Below are 19,288 nucleotides of genomic sequence, written 5' to 3' on the forward strand. Positions count from 1 at the left end.
ACACACGGTGCTCAGAGCCGCCTCGCATGGGGCGGCTTCCCCCGCCTGTGGCGGGAGGCCCGCGGAGGCTCGTCTCTTACATGGCGTTTATCAAAGTCCGGCGGCGCTGACGGGCGAGAGCCGCTGCCTGTGAGCCCCTGCTGGCTATGCGGGGGCATGGGAGGAGACTTCGGTCCTGCTGGCTTTACCCCCAGTGTCCTGGAAACCGGCTGTCAGAAGAGTCCAGTACTTGAGAATTCCCGACGTGAATCGTGTAATATGAGCTTGTCATATGAGTTTGTCCGTATTACATGGATGTGTTTCCATATAGATTAAAACATCTCTCTCTTGCATAAAAAACACATTTATCTTTTACAATAAGCAGAGAATGGTTTGGGTTGGAAGGGTCCTTATAACTAGTTCCAACCCCCCTGCCGTGGGCAGAGACACCTTCCACTAGAGCAGGTTGCTCAAAGCCGCGTCCAGCCTGGCCTTGAGCACTGCCAGGGAGGGGGCAGCCACAGCTTCTCTGGGTAACATGTTTGTGTCTCGCCATCCTCACAGGGAAGAATTTCTTCTTAATGTCTACCTTCTTTCAGTTTAAAGCCATTCACTACATGCCCTTGTAAAAAGTCCCTCTCCCGCTTTCTTTAGGTACTGGAATGCTGCTATAAGGTCTCCCCAGAGCTACCTTTCTCTTCTCCAGGCTGAACAAGCCAAACTCTCTCAGGCCATCTTCATAGGAGTGGTGTTCCAGCCCTCAGATCACCTTCGCAGCCGCCTTTGGACTCACTCCAACAGCTCCATATCCCTCTTGTGTTGGGGACACAACACAAGCTGAACACAGTACTGCAGGTGGGGTCTCACACGACCAGAGCAGAATCTGGCAAAGAGGAATGTCTACAATCAGGAGAATCAGCATGACGATTTGATCAGGCTCCTAGGCAAAAGAAAGGAAATGTGTGTGCTTCCTTTTAATCATTTACTTGAAGGACTTTACTTTTGTTATCTCGTAGCACTTACAGTAAAAGCAGTTAAACTGCAGCAGGATCCTTTTGGAGAGATCAGATTTATCAGTTAATGGTTGAGGCTCCTGTCCTTTGTTTCTAAACACACTTTAAAATATTTTACTAATGGTTAAAAATTAAACATTAATCTAACAACTGACAGTCAAAAGAATCCCGACCAGAGGAATTTGCCTACAAAGAAAGATCAAATTTCATCATGCGAATGGTCCCAGTTTTCTTGCTTTTCTCGTCTCTCTTTTGTTTTTGTGGATCAGAGGTAAGAATTTGTTTTATTTGGTTTCAGCAATTTATTATTATTAATAAAAAACATTAAAAAGCAATTTACAAAGCAAAACCAGTTAAGTTGTTTCTAGTTTCCTTTCATAGTGTTTGGTTTTTATACATTTCTTATAGCCTAGCTTGAATGTTTGAAGTTTGTGATTTCTCTTTCATGTATTTATTCTGTCTGGGGTTTATGCTAACAGGCTTCTGGAAAAGATTTGAATCATGATCCTATCCTAAACCCAGTTTGCAAGCATGGTTAACCCCAGGATAGTGCTGCAATTTTCCCTGCCCTCCCTTTTTTGAGAAATGAGATTACAGTCTCCTAACATGGCAGCATGGTACTGCCTGGAGGTTTGCTGCAGAGCCACTTCTGGCAAAGCGTCCCAGAAAGCCCACCTGGGCCAAGCGTTCAGCATGACCCACACCTTTTAGAGAAATCCTTAAATAAAAATCAGCACCTTTTGTTCCTATTCGGTAGAAATGACTTGTACAAATGGGAGTTATGCCAAGACGGATCTGGCTCACAGTTTGGATTCTGTTGACCTGAGAAAAACAGGAAGAATTTAGTAAGATTATACAACCATTGGAAGGGGTTTTGTTGGATTAAATTCTGCCCCAACAATATCCCCACTGACTTTACTATGGCCAGGATTTCTTCAGAACTTTAAACTTCAGCTCTGTTGATTCAGTTGCCACAGTCAAAGCTGATAAATCACAATTTAGGACTACCTTTTCTCTCCCATTTTTATACAAAGTCCATCCATGTATATTTTTCATGTTTCAGCATTCCTCCTATCCATAGATCTGAGTAAGCAAAAGCAGCCAGCCAGTAATGAAGTCACCAGAGAGCTGCACCATGGTGGGTGCAGTCACTCACCTAGGACAGCTGGATGGAGGGTCAGAATCTTGCAGTCCAGTGATGACCAGCAATTGCATTACAAATCCACTGCTATGCCAGGTACAGGAAAACAGCTAATAAGGAAAGGCACTTAATTCTCAAATTCCTTTCAGATCCTTTTTGCTTCAACAGTCACACAGTGAAACAAGTCATTAATTTTAGATTTCTTGACTTGCTTCTAAGTAGTTTAAAACTATTTACAGGTGATATTTAAACTCAAAGCCGACCAAGCTAATAAAAAACTCAGAAAAAAAAAAAAGTTGCCATTTTCTTATTATTGTGGTTTTTAAGTCCCCTTGTGTTTTGATTTGGTTACAATCCCATTGCTGTGGTATATTATAAACCACTGACTTAAAAATATTTAGAGCCTGTGCTGGTCACTTCAGCTGATGTTTGAAGTTTAAAGAGTACGAAGTTTGTGAGAGACCTGTAGGATTAAAGATCACACCAGGTGAATCATGCAAAATGAAGAAAAAAGTTCAGAGAAACTGAGGAATCTGAGGTGGCTGAAGACAAGGAAATACACTATAAATTATATTTAGCACCTTTGTGCTCGTAAGAGTGGAAAAGGCTTATGCATGAACACTTTGTTGAGGTCAGTAAAGGGATCTGCAGAACTCTTTGTGCAGTTCCTAATCTTACTCTTTTTTTCATTAATATTTTGTTCCTTACAGAATGCAGCCTCTAATGCTGAAGAAAACCAGCCTCAGCAGGCTGAGCCTGCCCAGCCAGCTGAGCAAGACACATACCTCATAAGAGAATGCTTAAGCAACCAATACACACACAAGTCCTGTGAGAAAGTCTTTTGTAACCCATGGGAACGATGTGTGGAAGGAAAGTGCCTTTGTAAGCTTCCCTACCAGTGCCCAAAGAATGGCTCTTCAGTTTGTTCTGCCAATGGAAAGTACTTCACCACTTACTGTCAGCTAAAGAGCTATGAGTGTCAACGTCCCGAAGCAAAGTTTCTGCACAAGGGAAGATGTACATCTGAAGGTATTGACACCTCCTTTCCCAAAACTTATCAGTCAGTCATCCATGGCCAAGGATATGCTTCCCTTGCCCTAGTAAGGAGATGAAATATAAAAAGAGGAGTCACTGAAAATGGGCAGTACCTGTTGATTTTCATAAAAAATTGCTTGACATTGTTAATAACATTTGACAAGGCCCAGGTCATGCTGCTGCTGGTAGATTGCTCAAATCATCAGGTAGAAAGGGAAGAAACAGACACAGGAAAGAGCTCAAAGGTTTCCAAGCAGGATGTTGACTATAGTGGAAGGCCCAGCAGGAGAAGGCCTGCTGAGAACATTAGCAGAGAAGGTGTCTTGGAGAGGGACAGACCTCAAAGGAGCTAGAGTCCAAAGAATGGAGTCAAGCTATTGAAATGTATGGGGGAGTGCATGGACAGAAGATGAGCCATAGTCACCTCTATCATCTTCATGTTGTGGATTTCATAAAAATAGAAAGCTATTGCCCTGCCAACCAATCATAGTTTGCACAGTGACAAGCAGCTGTTCTCACCTGCTTTTTCGGCTGCACCAGGCTGCTGTGTCAGATCAAACTCCTAAGTGCAGGGAGAAAGAGCTCCTGCTAAATAGGCAGGTGGGCTCTTTTAGCAGTAGCAGTTGCTGTTCCTACCTGTCTTCCAGCCTCTAGGCCACTGAACACAGCAGGAGCAGCAAGCCCAGCCCAGGGTTCTCCTGCTCGGTCTCTGCCCTGGTACTATCACTCCCTTTCCCCACAGAAGCAACAGCTCAGCTCACTGGCCTCAGGGTGGAAAAACTTTATTCTGCCTATTCCACTGAAAAGACTGGAGAACCTTTGTGTGTTCCTGGTGTGTTCTCTATACAACTTCACTAAGTTAAGCTGAGTAGCTTAGCTTCCACTGTAAAGTGGAAGTTTTGCTATACAAGTAACACAAGCATGGTCTGGTCATCTTACTTGAAGGGTTAATGGTTATCAAAAGTCCCCTAATGAAAGTCATTATACTAAGATGCAACCTTTCCTCAGTAGACCTCCAGGTACTCTTACGTGGTAGGAACTGTTACCCTTATTTGTCCTGAAACTGGTACCCTTTGAAAAAGTGGCAGTCTCAAAGCCACAGTCAGTCCTCAGAGTAATACCTGAAGCTTCTGACTCCCAATCTACCCTCCATGTGAAACTGGTTGCCAATACAAAATTAGTCCTGGTTTGTTTCTGGGCTGTCTTTCCACTACAGACATCTACATCATATGAGTTTATTTGGGGATTTTTTTATCCCTCTTTTATTTGTTTTTTTTTTTTATATTTTTCTTTTTTTAGAAACATTTTCAGTCTCTTTGGGCCATGGAGATTCAACTTTGCTTCGAGTAAAGCCTGTGAATCAAAAGAATGACTTTTTCGTATGTGGTAGTGAGTGGACTATGCATGAAGCAAACGTGGCTTGCAAACACCTTGGCTTTGAATTGTAAGTTGGGGGAATTTACTCTGGATAACTGCAAAGGATCTGAAAAAGTAGCAATGCTTACATAAGCACCAGGCACAGTCAGCCAACAGTTAAGGCAGAAAACTCATGAATAATGTATTAGTTGATAAAACTTCTTAAATTGAGATCTGAGAGTGAAATCCAGACCACAGATTCCTGTGTTCCATTACAGCAATACAGACCATAGTTTTATTTTTAAATAAAGCAGAAGACCAATGCAGAGGTTTCCTCTCAGGTCTGTGTAATGGAAAGTGTGCAGATGGACAGTCTCCAAATAGCTCTGAGTAAGGATCTGTGTGCATAGAAGTTTTTTACGCCCGCTGACACCAGGCTACAGCTCTGCTTTGCCACTTGCACCAGGCAGACTAACAAGAATCAAAACATTATTTTTTCATTCACCCCTTGCCCCCATTGCCATTGCTTGCTTTGAGCTCAGGGATGGCTGAAGCCACACAGAGCCTGTTGGTTTTCCTGCAACCACACTGATGACCTGGGTAGCACTTTCATCTTCTCTCTGTATCTTGTAGTTAATATTTTTGCACTAATTTAATGTGGTCAGGTAGGGCTGCCTCTCCAACCCTACCTGAAGTCTACAAATGTTATTGCAGTGCCTTCATTGCCCCCTGTAAGTGAGAAGCAAGTATTTGCTAGTCCTGATCAGTATCTCTTCAGATAGCAGAGAAGGGTTTATCCTGGGACAGAGCATTCAGCCCTGGAGTCCCATTGTAATTCTCTCTAGTTACTGATTTACTCAATACATACTTTTTTAAGGCAGGGGACATGGACACTATTAGGAGGATACCAGTCACATAAAAACAAGGGAGATGAAATATATTAATTCCAGCCTTGCAGTGGCCTGAGCTTCCTCAGTATGTGCAGTGGACAATCCATCGTGAAATGACGTAATTTGTTATTATTCCTTGTATCTTCACAGAGGTGCTGAATATTACCAAGCCAATTCCAGCATCACAGAATCTGCTTTAAATTCATTGCAGTGTCTTCAGATAACTTGCAGGGGCCTAGAGACAAGTCTTGCTGAATGTCACATAGAGGTGAAATCAAGAGATAGTAATGAGGGACTCGTTAGCCTCCAGTGCCATGAAAATCTCAGAGGTTAGTAGTTTTTTTAGTTTTACATCTATTTGGAGTTCTGACATTTTAAGTTTAAATAACTAGGACTTAGTTTGCTGAACTCTCAGCCACAGCAAACCTGCACTGAAACCCTTTGATTTGTTTTTAAATCATCCTTTTGCAGACTTTAAAGACAATTGAGGCAGCCTTGTGTGAAGACGGTTTTGAGTTTATAAGTTTGGAAAATCACTATTGTTCCTGAAGTATTTTTACAGCTATTTCCCCAAAGTAAATGTATTTCATCCATGGCTCTGTTTGTTCCTCCAATCCTCTAAGGATACCAAGGCATATTGTATCCCAGAAGTCTTACTTCTCCTGGGTTACTCCTCCTACTTGCTACTTTGTCTATGAGGGAGAACAATTAGGACACTAGTAGCACTAGAGCCAGACAAACATGACTGTAGCGGAACTGCTGGTGTCTTCTGGGGAGTTTCAGGACTCCCCAGTTTCTCACCGATACAAGGGGAATCAAGTCCTTGGCTTGACTTCTGACAGCTTTCTGTTCTCTGTAGTGGGCTTTCTTTGGCACTGATAAGCATGAGCCTGAGATGCTGCTGGTAAGGGGAGCTACAAATCGCCTCAGGTTTTATCTTGTGCCACAAAAGTAGGAGTTCAAGGACTCTTGATGACTTCCTTCTGAAGGGGGAACATCCATCATCTTAATCACTTGAATTATTTACAGTCGGTTTGAACCAAGCATTTCTGGTTTAATCCTTGTCTAGAAGAAATGAAGTTCCCTTTTGCCAGGCTGCTGCATATTGGAGGAGAAAGATAAGTGGTCACATTGGACACTTCATGAGAAGGCAAATAGCACAATAAAAAGAGATTCTTATTTACATTACTGGGCCCCAGAATGCCTACTGTTGATAGGCCAAACTGCTGATACAACAAAATGAGCAAGCAGAATATTTCCCTGGGTAATTACAAAGCTACAGACATTTCCACACTAACTTCATTTTCATGCTGCACAGCTTGTTCAGATGGTGAGTTTCATTGTGTCAACAAGAAGTGCATTTCTCTGGACAAAACCTGCGATGGAATCAATGACTGTGGAGACCTAAGTGATGAACTGTGCTGCAGAGGTAATAATTTCCTTTCTCAGGTGTTTCAAAATCATTTGAGCAGAAAACCACTCCCAAAGAATTTTTACAGTGATGTAACAGCTAAAGTCTTTTTTCCATTAGGTCACTACATTAAAGCAATCAAACCATAATTTATGTATACGTAGGTGAAAAAACCTAGGCATAATATACTTTTTTGAAGCAGGCAAGTGATCTCTGAGAAATCTGGATTTCCTTGGAGGATGAGAAAATACAATGAGACTTTTTTAGGAGGTTTGTTAAACATTGATACAAAAAATAAGTTGTGTTACAATGAAAATGTATTTTTAGCTGGGAAAAATTAATAGTAATTAAACAAAGACACTGTTTTTGAAATGAACTCTCTTTAAAGCAAAGTAATACGTCTCTTAACTTTATTAATGCAAGATTATCCATAGAATATCTGTGAACAGTTCCTGTCACATTGCTTGTTCATGAGCAGTTACTCTTTCAGCATCTGCAATTCCAGCTTTAACAATTTTAATTAGAAATGTGGAATGGATCTACCATGACTTGAATGCAGAAGAATACTTTCAGCAGTTGGGGTTTGGGTGACAAACAATAATGTGGGTCACAAATCCCATCACTATTCCTAAAAAACCCTAATTTTGTAGTTTTACAATGGCCAGTAAGTTCAATCCAATAGTCACGGAAACCCAGTCACAGGCATTTTAGGAAAAGAAACCTACCAACTACCTGTGGCTTCATATATTTAAAGAACATTTATTCAGATTCCACTTGACCAAAATAGTGCTGTTTCAGCTGTATGGGCTGAAAACAATGTTTCCTGAAAGCAAAAGAAAAATTTCAACTAAGATGAATGGTCTTCAGATCATATGAGAATAGAAGGTTACTTTTAGAGAGCTATCTTATTTTTTATTAAAGAATATATCCTTAAATAGTAGATTGACATGAGGTTATAAAGTAGCTTAAAAAACCCTGCCATAAATTCCAAGCACTGCTTTCCTTTTGGTAACATACAACGTGATCGCAAGAATTTAAAGGGGTTCTCAGGTTTATAATATAAATATTTTAGAAGAAATAAGTTATTAAATCCAGTATCTTCAAACTAGGACTCTTGATTCCTAATCCTGAACCTCTCTCCTTCAATCAAAAGCCAGCTTGGGCTATGATTTGAGAGGGGAAAATTTGATCCAAGCATTGTAAATTTCTAATTTGAGATAATCAGTAATGCTGCCAAAACTGGAGGTCATTTGGCTGGGGTTGAGTGTGGGCATGTTTTATGGATGAAGCCATTAAGGACTGATTCCAAGTCTAGAAGTACAAAACTGAACTGGTAACAGAGATCCACATTTTTGAAGCCTTAAAACTTTAGGATTATAAACTGAGGAGATCCAAGTATTCATTTTGGTTTATACTTACAGAGCCTGCTTTTGTGATCTCTTTATGAACAGCCATGTCCCACCTAACATGGATATTATATTGTGTTTACATTTTAAAAAGCTCCCTAACTATGCAAGATTGCTGTGTCATTTCATCCCATGATATACATTTGTAATTCTCCTGTGTTACAGAGTGCAGAGACAACAGTTTCCATTGCCGGTCAGATATCTGTATTCCGAATCAGAATGTTTGCAACAAAGAAATTGACTGCCTCACAGGAGAGGATGAAGCTCGAGTTCTCTGTGCAGGTTTTCTTCTGAAACATGCTTTTGTTTCTTCCCTCTCATTCTGCTCAATGATAACTAGAGACTTCACAATGCATATTATTAATTTAACAGATTAGCAAAACCAAATGCATGCAAGAATTAGTCTTCCGGATGTAATGTTATGCATAGTAGGAAGAAAAGTTTATGTAGTTTTCCTCCCATTCCTTCTAGAAAAGAACAGCAAGAAAAGTAAAGGATGGAAGAAACAGGTGATGTTTTATGAGGTTTAAGGTAGATTACATCTTTTGGTTATATGGCCATCTATCAAGCTGGCATTCTGTATTAGTGAAGAAAGCATAGATAAGACAGGCAGGAATACTTTCCTTACAGATGAGGAACTGAACTAGTTTGTCATTATGATTCTTCCAGGCTGTTCCCCTCACTGTTGAAAAGATTTTGTTTTGGTCTGAAATTAGAATGTTTTTTGTTGCTCTGATAAGAGACAAAGTCTAAAGCCAAAAAGTAAACACTATTGGTAAAGGTAGACTGAACTTAAATGTAAACATTACAGCCAGTAATATGAGAACAGACCCAACCCTCAACCTCCATTTAGGAACTGAATTCAATGGGCATTTTGTTTGAATAAAAGCGGACATGCCAGATTCAGGAAACATTTAATTTACCTCTCATGTTGAATACCCTTCCCTACCCTGTTAAAGAGGCACACAGTATACAACAGCTAATCATCTAAACTGGAAAAAAGAAAATTCTGTTACCTAATGCTCCTTTGGGCTTTAGAAAGCTCAAAAAAGTTGATGGGGCAGGAGGAGGAATTTCCATTGTTTCCTGGTAGAGAATGGGATATTACTTTACAGACCAACCTCCCCCCCCCAAAAAAAAGCAAACTGTTTCTCAGGGTTTCTTTGCAGAAGGGCTCACTAGGCACGCAAAGCACAGTAAATGTCATGCAGTTACAAATTGGTATCTGCTGGATGTAGGGAGGCAGCCAAAGAGTCTATAGTAGGAAACAGCAGCACTAGGCTGAGAGATTATTGCTGTCCATTTGAAATGGTGTCCCCTTATGCATTTAAAACATGTCCCAGGATTTTGTCACACAAACATATATACTAGTAATAGCACAAATTTAAATGTTTGCCAATATTTTTAGTATTTTGTTATCCTAACAGGTAAAGACAAGGCAAAGATAAGGCCTGAAAATCACAATATGGATGAAGGTAAGTGTAACTAACCCTCCAAAACCAACAGCATACCTTCTTCTTAGTGGCATTCTAGCTACCAGCCAGATCTGGCCAGATCCAGAACACTCAGATATCTGGACTTTGTGATTTACTGGGACTTACTATTTGTCTTGCTTTCCACTAATTTCAATAATGCCATAATAATTCATTCTGGCTGAGGAGCCACATCTGCATGTTTTGGCAACTGGTGGAAGTATACTTTCAGCAAATCTAGGGGAACTGCTTTAAAATTATTCTCCTGAATTCAAGCAGCAGTGGGAAATGAAGATAAATAAGTGAAGCAAAACCAGGTGCCAACATTTTTTGCTTTCCTGCTACTGGCATATTCACAGTACTCATTTTTCAAATAGAGAGAATGGATACCTGACTTCTAAGATACATTTTTTCCTTTTTGTTAAAGAGAGAAAAATGATAAAGACACTTCTTCCCAAAGTACACTGTGGTCTTACAAATCACATACTAACTCGCCGGAAAAGAATTATAGGTGGAGAGACTGCAAGAAAGGTAAAAAATAATATTACCACCTATTAATTCATTCATCATCAATTTAAATAGGCATTATTGCTCTTCTGTTAAAATGTACAGAAATAAGTCAGCTACAGCAGTAAATTTCATGCTTTGCAGCAGTAGTGGCATTGAACTGAAGGAAAGAGAGGCACAATGTATAAAACATGGGGTTGCAAAATCGAGCATTACAAGTACACACTGAAAATTATTCAGCAAAATACTTAATACTATAGCTAGAAATAAGAATTCTGATGAGATGGGATTTAAATTTGCACCTTTGAAACAGAACACAGTCAAAAATGCTACACTTGATCATACCAGGTCAGATGCTGCATCTGTTTCTATGGCTATAAGGGACGTCACAACAAAAAGCCCAATAGAAGGAGGCATCACACAGAGTCAGAAGATTGAATAAAATTATTGCATTTTAGAATATTTACCCTTTATCTCTGATGGAGCTTGATTCACAGTTCTACACAGCAGATGTTTTATGTACAATCTGATATAGCCCAGGAGATGAGATGATACCAAGAAATGTGTTTCTCTTTATGCACTAAAAGTAGTACAATTATTATGATTTCTCATTATTTGGGTGTTTGTTGTTTGAATAGGGTGAATTCCCTTGGCAAGTGGCAATTAAAGATACTAGCAATGAAGGTGCAACAGTGTACTGTGGAGGGGTTTATATCGGTGGCTGTTGGGTTCTGACTGCTGCACACTGTGTCAGGTAAAAACAACAAACTGGGAAATTATTTTCTTCTTGCAAGTCTGAAAGATTGATCTAGCTATTGTTACCTTTCTTAGCTACCTGTTTACTAATTCTTATTTGCCTAAACAATTTAAAACACATTCATAATGGGGAAAATTCAGAGAAAGTAGAATATTTGGCCAGTGAATAGAAAGATGAAAATGCAACAATGAATTTGAAGAGACACAGCATTCTTCAGTCAGAGAGTAGACAGACAGGAAAGGTTCGCCATAACCACTTTGCCTGAAAGGGAGATACTCTCTTCCCATCTCTGCCTTGGAGAAGTCCAGGTTCTGTTCCCTGAGAGTGCCCCTGGGGTCACATATGCCACAGAACAAGCAAGAGGAGGCAGGGAAGATTTGCCCATCCCAGCAGCCCATCCACATCTGCTCAGTCTTCTTTCACTTGAAATCAGAAAGGCATAAACACGTGCTTCCTGTCACAGCACTAAACACAGTGCCTGGCCTTTAATTGTTTTTTCTGTACTAGCTGCAGTGCTCAGCAGTTAGCATCATCTGCTTTGCGTCTGCATTATTTTTATTCCAGAGAAAATCTGATGAAATGCAAAAGTTCACAGCTAGCTGAAAGGTACAGTGCTTGTGTTAAGTACCAAAACATCCTTTATTTCACTGTTTTTTTTTTTTTTTGAGGGCAAATCGAGTTCATCTGTACCGTGTCTGGGTCGGACTGCTGGATACAATACTGTATGACAGAGAGACAGATACTTTAAGACTAAACCGACTGATAATCCATGAAAATTATAATGCATCAACTTATGAAAATGACATTGCTTTGCTGGAGCTGAGAGGTTCTGTGAAAGGAGAATGCTCCTTGGATTACAGCACACCTGCCTGTGTTCCCTGGTCAGAGCATATGTTCAAGACTGGTGACAGATGCAAGGTTTCTGGATGGGGACTAGAGAAAGGTATTTACTTTGGTGCTTACTAAAAGGATATATTGTTTGTATCATGTGCTTTCTGACTGTGGTAAGCTTTCGTATTAAAAAGGCTGGAGAGTACGTATGCACAAAGTACTCAGAAGACACTGAGTACAGAAAACATGGGCTGTGGTTCAGCATTCAGCTATCACTGTTGGTTCTGTTTTCTGTACTGCCTCCTCTGCAGCTTTAGCTGCTTCGTAAATCAGTCTGGAGCACACCCCTGGTTGGAAACTACCCAGACAATAAGACATGTTCTTTTTGCCAATCTAGGATTTATATCAGCTGTGGAAACCTGGTAGTGATATTTAACAAGTGCGGTTAGTAACCCACAGTGAGTCATAGTCACAGCCTGTCCTCTGTCCCCTGCCCAAGAAGGTCTGAGCTGCAGCCAACAGTTAGGAAACTCAGCACATCTTGTCTCAAGTTGTGTTTGAGGTTAGTCCAGAGAAGGCTGCACAGAGACAGGTAAGCCAAATGTAATCACACTTTCAAAGATTTGTGAAGCATTTGTGTTATATTTCAGTGATTACAGCCAGGCATTTAAGCTAACACATCTTGTGGGGCTTCTCCTGTCCATACTCAGTAGCAGTCTATAAAGCAAATGCAAAGTTGGGATTTACTAGCAAACAGACAGAGAGCAAACCAGAGAGTCTCCTTAACTTTTATCCTTAACTTTGTGGATACATGTATTTCCAATATCTGGTCCTAATATCTCATCCCAAAATGACAGAACAGAATTGGAAAAAAAAAAAAATGGTAACAAGGATGATCACAGCCACATCTCCATTTCATATAAAGTAATATACCTATTTCTCAGTGTCTGAAAACCTTAATATGGAAAACACAGGGGGAAAAAATGAGGAAGACAAGGAAAGGGAAAAGGCGAAAATGTCACAAAAGGAAAGTACTGTATTTAACACTGCAATTAAACCACTCTGCTTTTATGACCAATGTACTGCAATTCATATGGGGTAAGCATTACTGGCAGTTTAAGCTCTCTGGTTTGTAATACTGAAGATTATATTCTGTAGATAAGTAAATATATAACTTTCAATTTATGATATTAAAAGTGTCAAATATGTACATACCATTTTTAATATAGAAAAGTTTATTCTTTTCTAGGTTATACAAAGCAATATATCCTTAAGTGGGGCTACGTTAATTTATTTCATAATTGTTCCGAATTGTACCCAGGACGATTTTTTAAACAAATGGCATGTGCAGGTAAGCATCAATTTTCTTCCTATAATGTCTTTAGCATCAAACTCACTGTTTATAAGGCCAGACATACAGGCTGGGAATCTTTTAGACTTGGGAAAGCCAATAAACCAATTGCCACATTATCACCATTAGCCAAATGCTAGCCACCGGAGTCTAGAGTCCTCCACCATTATATATCTGCTTCATAATCAGAGTTAATAAGACAGGATGCCAAGTTTCTATGATTATGAAGGCAAATTTTCACATGCAATTCAAGTTATGTTTTCTAAATACTCAAGCACTTTGCAACCCACTGAACTTCCTACCTTTACTATATTTGATTCTGAATCAGCAACATATTTAAGCAAATGCCTGTCTTAGAGCACATTAGTAGTCCCACTACCTAAAATGTGACTCTTCATCTACTTAGACATTTGCTACTACCACACTACAACTCAGGAAAAATATTATTTACTTTTCAAACTAGGGTTAGTCTGGCCAGGAAACTGGTTGTCACTCCTACTACTAAAATAAGGATTTTGAATGCACAGTTTTTGCTTCTCAAGTAACAAAAGATATTGCTAAATACATGACTAGAAGACCAATGAGTACTCAACTTACAGAACAATTAGTTTCAAGTGTTCTTTAAATAAAAAAGTAAAGTAGTTCATATAAATATTGTCTTGACAGTAAAATAATTAGAAAAGCCAAATAATTTTGGGTTGATGGCTGGTAAAAATGGGCTGATGAAGTTTAACCATGCCAAGTGCAAGGTCCTACACCTGAGTCGGAACAATCCCAGCTACAATTTGGGCAGAGAAGAGATTCAGAGCAGCTCTGTGGAGAAGGACTTGGGGGTGTTGGTTGATGAGAAACTGAGCATGAGCTGGCTTCAGTGTGCGCTCACAGCCCAGAAAGCCAACCGCATACTGGGCTGCATCAAAAGGAGCGTGACCAGCAGGTCGAAGGAGGTGATCCTGCCCCTCTATTCTGCTCTTGTGAGACCTCACCTGGAGTATTGTGTGCAGTTCTGGTGTCCTCAACATAAAAAGGACATGGAACTGCTGGAACAAGTCCAGAGGAGGGCCACGAGGATGATCAGGGGACTGGAGCACCTCCCGTATGAAAACAGGCTGAGAAAGTTGAGGCTGTTCAGCCTGGAGAAGAGAAGGCTGCGTGGAGACCTCATAGCAGCCTTCCAGTATCTGAAGGGGGCCTATAAGGATGCTGGGGAGGGACTCTTGTGACAGGACAAGGGGTAACAGGTTAAAACTGAAATAGGGGAAATTTAGATTGGATATAAGGAGGAAGTTGTTTACTGTAAGGCTGGTGAGGCACTGGAATGGGTTGCCCAGGGAAGCCGTGAATGCTCCATCCCTGGCAGTGTTCAAGACCAGGTTGGATGAAGCTTTGGGTGGAATAGTTTAGTGCGAGGTGTCCCTGCCCATGGCAGGGGGGTTGGAACTGGATGATCTTAAGGTCCTTTCCAACCCTAAACTATTCTATGATTATATTCTATGATTCTAACTTGTGATAAATTCAGCATGAGATCTATGAGATACTAGGTTTGTCTACTGTGCAAGTTCCATAACTTATCTCCTTGATCTACAAGTAATTTCAAGTGATCATACTCTACCAGAAATGAACAAAGACAGTATCATATGGGAAAACATCATAAAAGGGGTATCTGGAGTTAGCTTCTGCTCCCTGATGCAAATACAAACTCGGGAATTAAAGGCTAGTATTCCCAGGAATTAGTTACCAAGCAAATATTAATTAAATTGAACAAAGGCAATGAAATCCTGTTTTCCAGGATTAGTAATTCCAGCTCTGAAAAGTTCACAAAACTCTTCCTCAGTAATGTAGGGACTGAAGAAAGAGGTTACATTTTTAAAACTTGGATACTCATGCATAGTATGGTCTCCTTCATACTAGGTCAGTCAACACAGCAGAAAAGTGTAGTTAAGAGTGTCAGAAATTAATAAACTTTTACTGAGGATATAAGACAAAGCATAAATCATATTCTAGGTCTGCAACAGTATTTCAGTTTAGATCACATCCTTCACTCTTAATTCCTTTTTTCAGGAGCTGTATTGCAAACAAGTAGTTCTGTGAACATTGAAACTTATGAAGAGTGCAGGATCCTACACACTTGTGCCTCAGGGCTGCTAGTTAGTGTAGTGAAAGGTCCACATTATGACCAAGACCTTGAAATGAGAGCACTTATAGACAGTTGCTCTCCCTCCCATCCCAGCTTCCACGTGCTCTTGACCTATTTTCATAAAGCTGGTAGAGGAAATTTTGAGGCCCTCTGCTTCTCTGTACCGCTGTGTACAGAGGAAACTGGCCAATAAATTATTGGGTAGAGGGGACGCCAAATGCAGGAACACAGGCATACACATAGCATCATAGCTTCACTGCCATAAGAATCAGCCTATAAATCTTTTTACCTTTTACCTCCGGCTTTTGTTCACTTTTTATGAGCTACTTTTAATGGTATAATAGGCAATATGGCTGAATTCTCTATTGCACAAGGTAAAACAAGACCCACATCACTGACATCAGAGCAAATGAGAATAATTTTGGCCAGCCACAAATGTAAAGAGAGGCCCTGCACCTACAAAGAAATGAGAAATAAGAGACCAAGGAGGTCAGGAACCCCCTTTCTGGGGATCATTAGGCAAATGTCTGTCAGGAAGTGACATGGACCTGAAAAAACTCCTGAGCTCTGTTTTGTGAGCTAGAGTGTATATGAACCTATTTTTTGCCTTTTATTTCTTCTTTTGCTTCAGGTACTTATGATGGCTCCACAGACAGTTGCAAAGGCGATTCAGGAGGACCTTTGGTCTGTTTTGATGCAGAAAATGTGGCGTATGTCTGGGGTGTTGTGAGTTGGGGTGAGAACTGTGGGGAGGCTGGTCACCCTGGTGTGTATACAAAAATTGCCAGCTATTATGACTGGATTAGCCATCATGTGAAAAGGAGTCTCATTTCACGGTATAATGCCTAAAGCTTGGAAAATTAAATACTTCCCTCATCACCCATGCGAAAATGCACATAGGTCCTTTTTTACAATCAGCAGCCATATAACATAAAAACAGTACAAATCTTTAAAGAATATATTTTGAAAATTCTTAATGCCCTGTGAATGCCACAATTCCACAGTTTTACAGAATAGAATTTTACAGTCACGAGTCAGCAGTAAAAGTCTCTAATAAAAGCTGGAAATTAAAATATCTTGTTGTTACTTTCATTTTTTCTGGTTTTGGTTCTTTGGTGGTGGGTTTTTATTCCATATTTCACATTCCATTTCAGTTGCAGTTGTTTATTTAGTTAAAATGCAACACTCATACTGAAAGTGGTTGGAAAGTGACTGCACTGACAATATGTGAACTTCACAGAAAAGACAGCAGAGTACTTTCAAGAACTTGCATCATCTCAAGGTCTAGGTCACTAGAAACCCTCAGGATGCTTCCTTGCTTGGCAGCTGATTCTTCAGGCTTACTGCAAAAGTAGCCTTCAGACAATCTATTAATTGACAGGTTGACTATAATGATTAAATTTGTCATAATATAATTATACCAAAATAACAACTCTTTTGGTAGTACTTTTTTCAGCTACAAACTCAGACAATTTTTACCTAGTTAATATTCCTCATTCAATCACCTATCTTGGGGCAATTTTCGTAGCTCTTAAGTTTTATTAATTTAACTACAGCTGGTCAGAAGCTACAAAGGAGTTTTAAAACCTGAATCTTAAATTGAAAGCATCTTTACTGCCTTAAGTTCTTTATGTATGTGTGTATATATATATTTCTGGTATCCAACAAACTATTAACAGCAAGTAGAGTTTTACTGCATATATATTTATATATACACACATACGAACATACACAGTATACATAACAATATAAATACATTAAAATGGAAAGTCTGTATACTGTACATATAGAATTAATTCTACAAAACCAAGTTACAGATCTAAAGTTAAAAATTAATACTCTCAGGCATAAAATCTCCCCACTGGATTCTCAAATAAGCACAAGCTTCCTATAGAAACGTACAGAAGCGTGAAACAGTTAATGCCAAGAAAGAGCATCTAGGGCCTGATCCTGCAATATGCAGATAGGGAGTGTTGCTACTGCCTTAACTGATCCAGAACTGGACAAAGACAAGGGGCCATCAACAAAACTTCTGTGATTAAACAGAAAATCCTCTGCTTTCATCAGCCCTTGTGAGGAAGTTCTGCCCACATGGTAATAGGAAGCACAGGCCCAAAGAGCCACTGCATAAGTTACACAGTTTTAGGCAGCAGTAACAGTGCCGGCTATAAGAAAATGTCACTCTATGCGTAATAGTCTCACATTCTGCAAGAGTTATGCACAGTGTGCACAAATATTTTTACAAGTACTAGGATTTGGTTTGTGGATTGGTGACCTTAACACTAAACTGTCAAATAGCTTCAGGTAAGTTCTATCAAACAGCTCAAAGGCTTTAGAACATACTTCACTGCATTTTAAATTAGAGATGTTTTTAGTATCTATTTTATTTTATTCCTCTCAATGATTATCCGGTTGAATAAATGGCATATGATCACACACCACAGCTGTGGTGGTGTTTTTTCTGTAATTCACCATACTTTGCTTCCAATGACATTTTTACATTTTCCTTGACTTTTCTTCCAGTCTTGTAAAACCCCACATCAGCCTGACTTTGTCACGTAAAGCCACTTACAACCACCAACAGTTAAAGTAATGGTACAAATTGTTTCTCTTAACCCCCCCAACAAAGCTTGCTTATTTAGGAAAGCATTTAAGTATATTCCTAAGCAGGTATTATTTTGCTGAATCAGAGTCTTTGTAAACTAATCATAGGGAAAAGCTGCATGCTCGATGGCTGTAGGAAGAGCTCCCCCTTTTGTCTGACTTAACTTCTGTAAAGAACTTTCCTCATCTACTTCTCCAGTTAACTACAAATAACATTAAATGCTGACGCTGAAAAGAGAAAAAACAGTAGCATATTTACCACGATTCTTTCTGGTGTGCCTGTGGATCTGGAAGTTCCTCAGAAGTTTCTTTCCATTTCCTATCCTTCCTTACAATTAGCTTTGTCCTGAAGCCAAATACTACTATGTTCTGAGGGATTCCACAGGTCTTAAAGAGAGCTTTCATTACAAAAGTTGAAACTATTTCCACACGCTTCCACCTTAGTTCACCTGTGAAGCATCTGGAATTTAAATATAAAATAAAAAAAAATATATAACATTATAAAAAACCAAATAAAAATCCCAAAAGTAAACAGGATGTTTAGCAAGCAATTTCATTTTGGTCTGACTTTTCAACAAATCATGTTTAATGATTTTCATGTTTAATAGGTTTAATTTCATTTTGCCCTCTTTTACAACCCTGACTTGCACATTTGATGATGTTACCTGAAACTGTCATGTATAAAGCTCACTGGATCCACTTCCTTCACACTGAACATCATCATTATAATAATATCAAAATGTTAACACTTCAAGTGCATGTTCCCTACTGCATTTTTGTTGGCTTCTGAATGAGTGTGTTTCCCAAAAGGTCATGTTTCTCTAGCTGTATTAATACAAGTTCTCCCCCACACTGCACGGAAGGAGAGCAGCGTTTGCACTGAGGCAGCAGAGCAACCAAGTCCCGATGTGTCCGGCACTGATCCTGTTCTTCCGTCCACTCGGCCCCACGGACGCAATATCCCAATCAGCCATTCTGCCTTTCCTTCAAAACGCTACTGCAGACTCCTTCACATGTAGCAATGCCAAGTTCATCACTTCTAACAGTTATTAGGTAAAGGCTTTCCAAATAAACCCTCCCTGGGGTTTGTATTACCTGATAGCACGACTGCCTCCCCCGGCCCTGCTCAGCCGCACTGGCACCAGCGCCTCTCCCGCTGTGTACCCGGGCAGGTTTGGGAACGGTCCCCTGTGGCCCATGGGGCACCGTACCCTGCTCCTCTCGGAACAGCCCGCGTTGTAACCCAGTAGGTGCGCGGCCGCGGCTGCTGACTGATCCTGCCACCTGCAGGCGCGGTGACAGGCTCTGCCCGGCTCCCTGCTCCTCCCCTCGGAGCCATCGCTCACTTTCCGCCCTCCGACCAGCGCCAGCCGCTCTCCGACTGCCGGCAGTCCGTCT

General features: G+C 40.2%; 1 protein-coding gene across 1 annotated transcript; it reads left to right on the forward strand.

Annotated features, from left to right (window-relative positions):
- The first annotated feature begins 1,142 nt into the window (after positions 1 to 1,142).
- On the forward strand, positions 1,143 to 16,361 carry CFI (complement factor I). The gene is made up of 12 exons (XM_065690244.1): positions 1,143 to 1,263; positions 2,844 to 3,162; positions 4,468 to 4,612; positions 5,565 to 5,743; positions 6,733 to 6,843; positions 8,397 to 8,513; positions 9,659 to 9,706; positions 10,131 to 10,234; positions 10,849 to 10,964; positions 11,636 to 11,910; positions 13,048 to 13,149; positions 15,918 to 16,361. The coding sequence occupies exons 1-12, from the start codon at positions 1,204 to 1,206 to the stop codon at positions 16,133 to 16,135; spliced, it is 1,794 nt and encodes a 597-aa protein (XP_065546316.1). The 5' UTR covers positions 1,143 to 1,203; the 3' UTR covers positions 16,136 to 16,361.
- The last annotated feature ends 2,927 nt before the right edge of the window (positions 16,362 to 19,288 follow it).

This window comes from Lathamus discolor, chromosome 1, assembly GCF_037157495.1.
Source record: "Lathamus discolor isolate bLatDis1 chromosome 1, bLatDis1.hap1, whole genome shotgun sequence".
Lineage (NCBI taxonomy): Eukaryota > Metazoa > Chordata > Aves > Psittaciformes > Psittacidae > Lathamus > Lathamus discolor.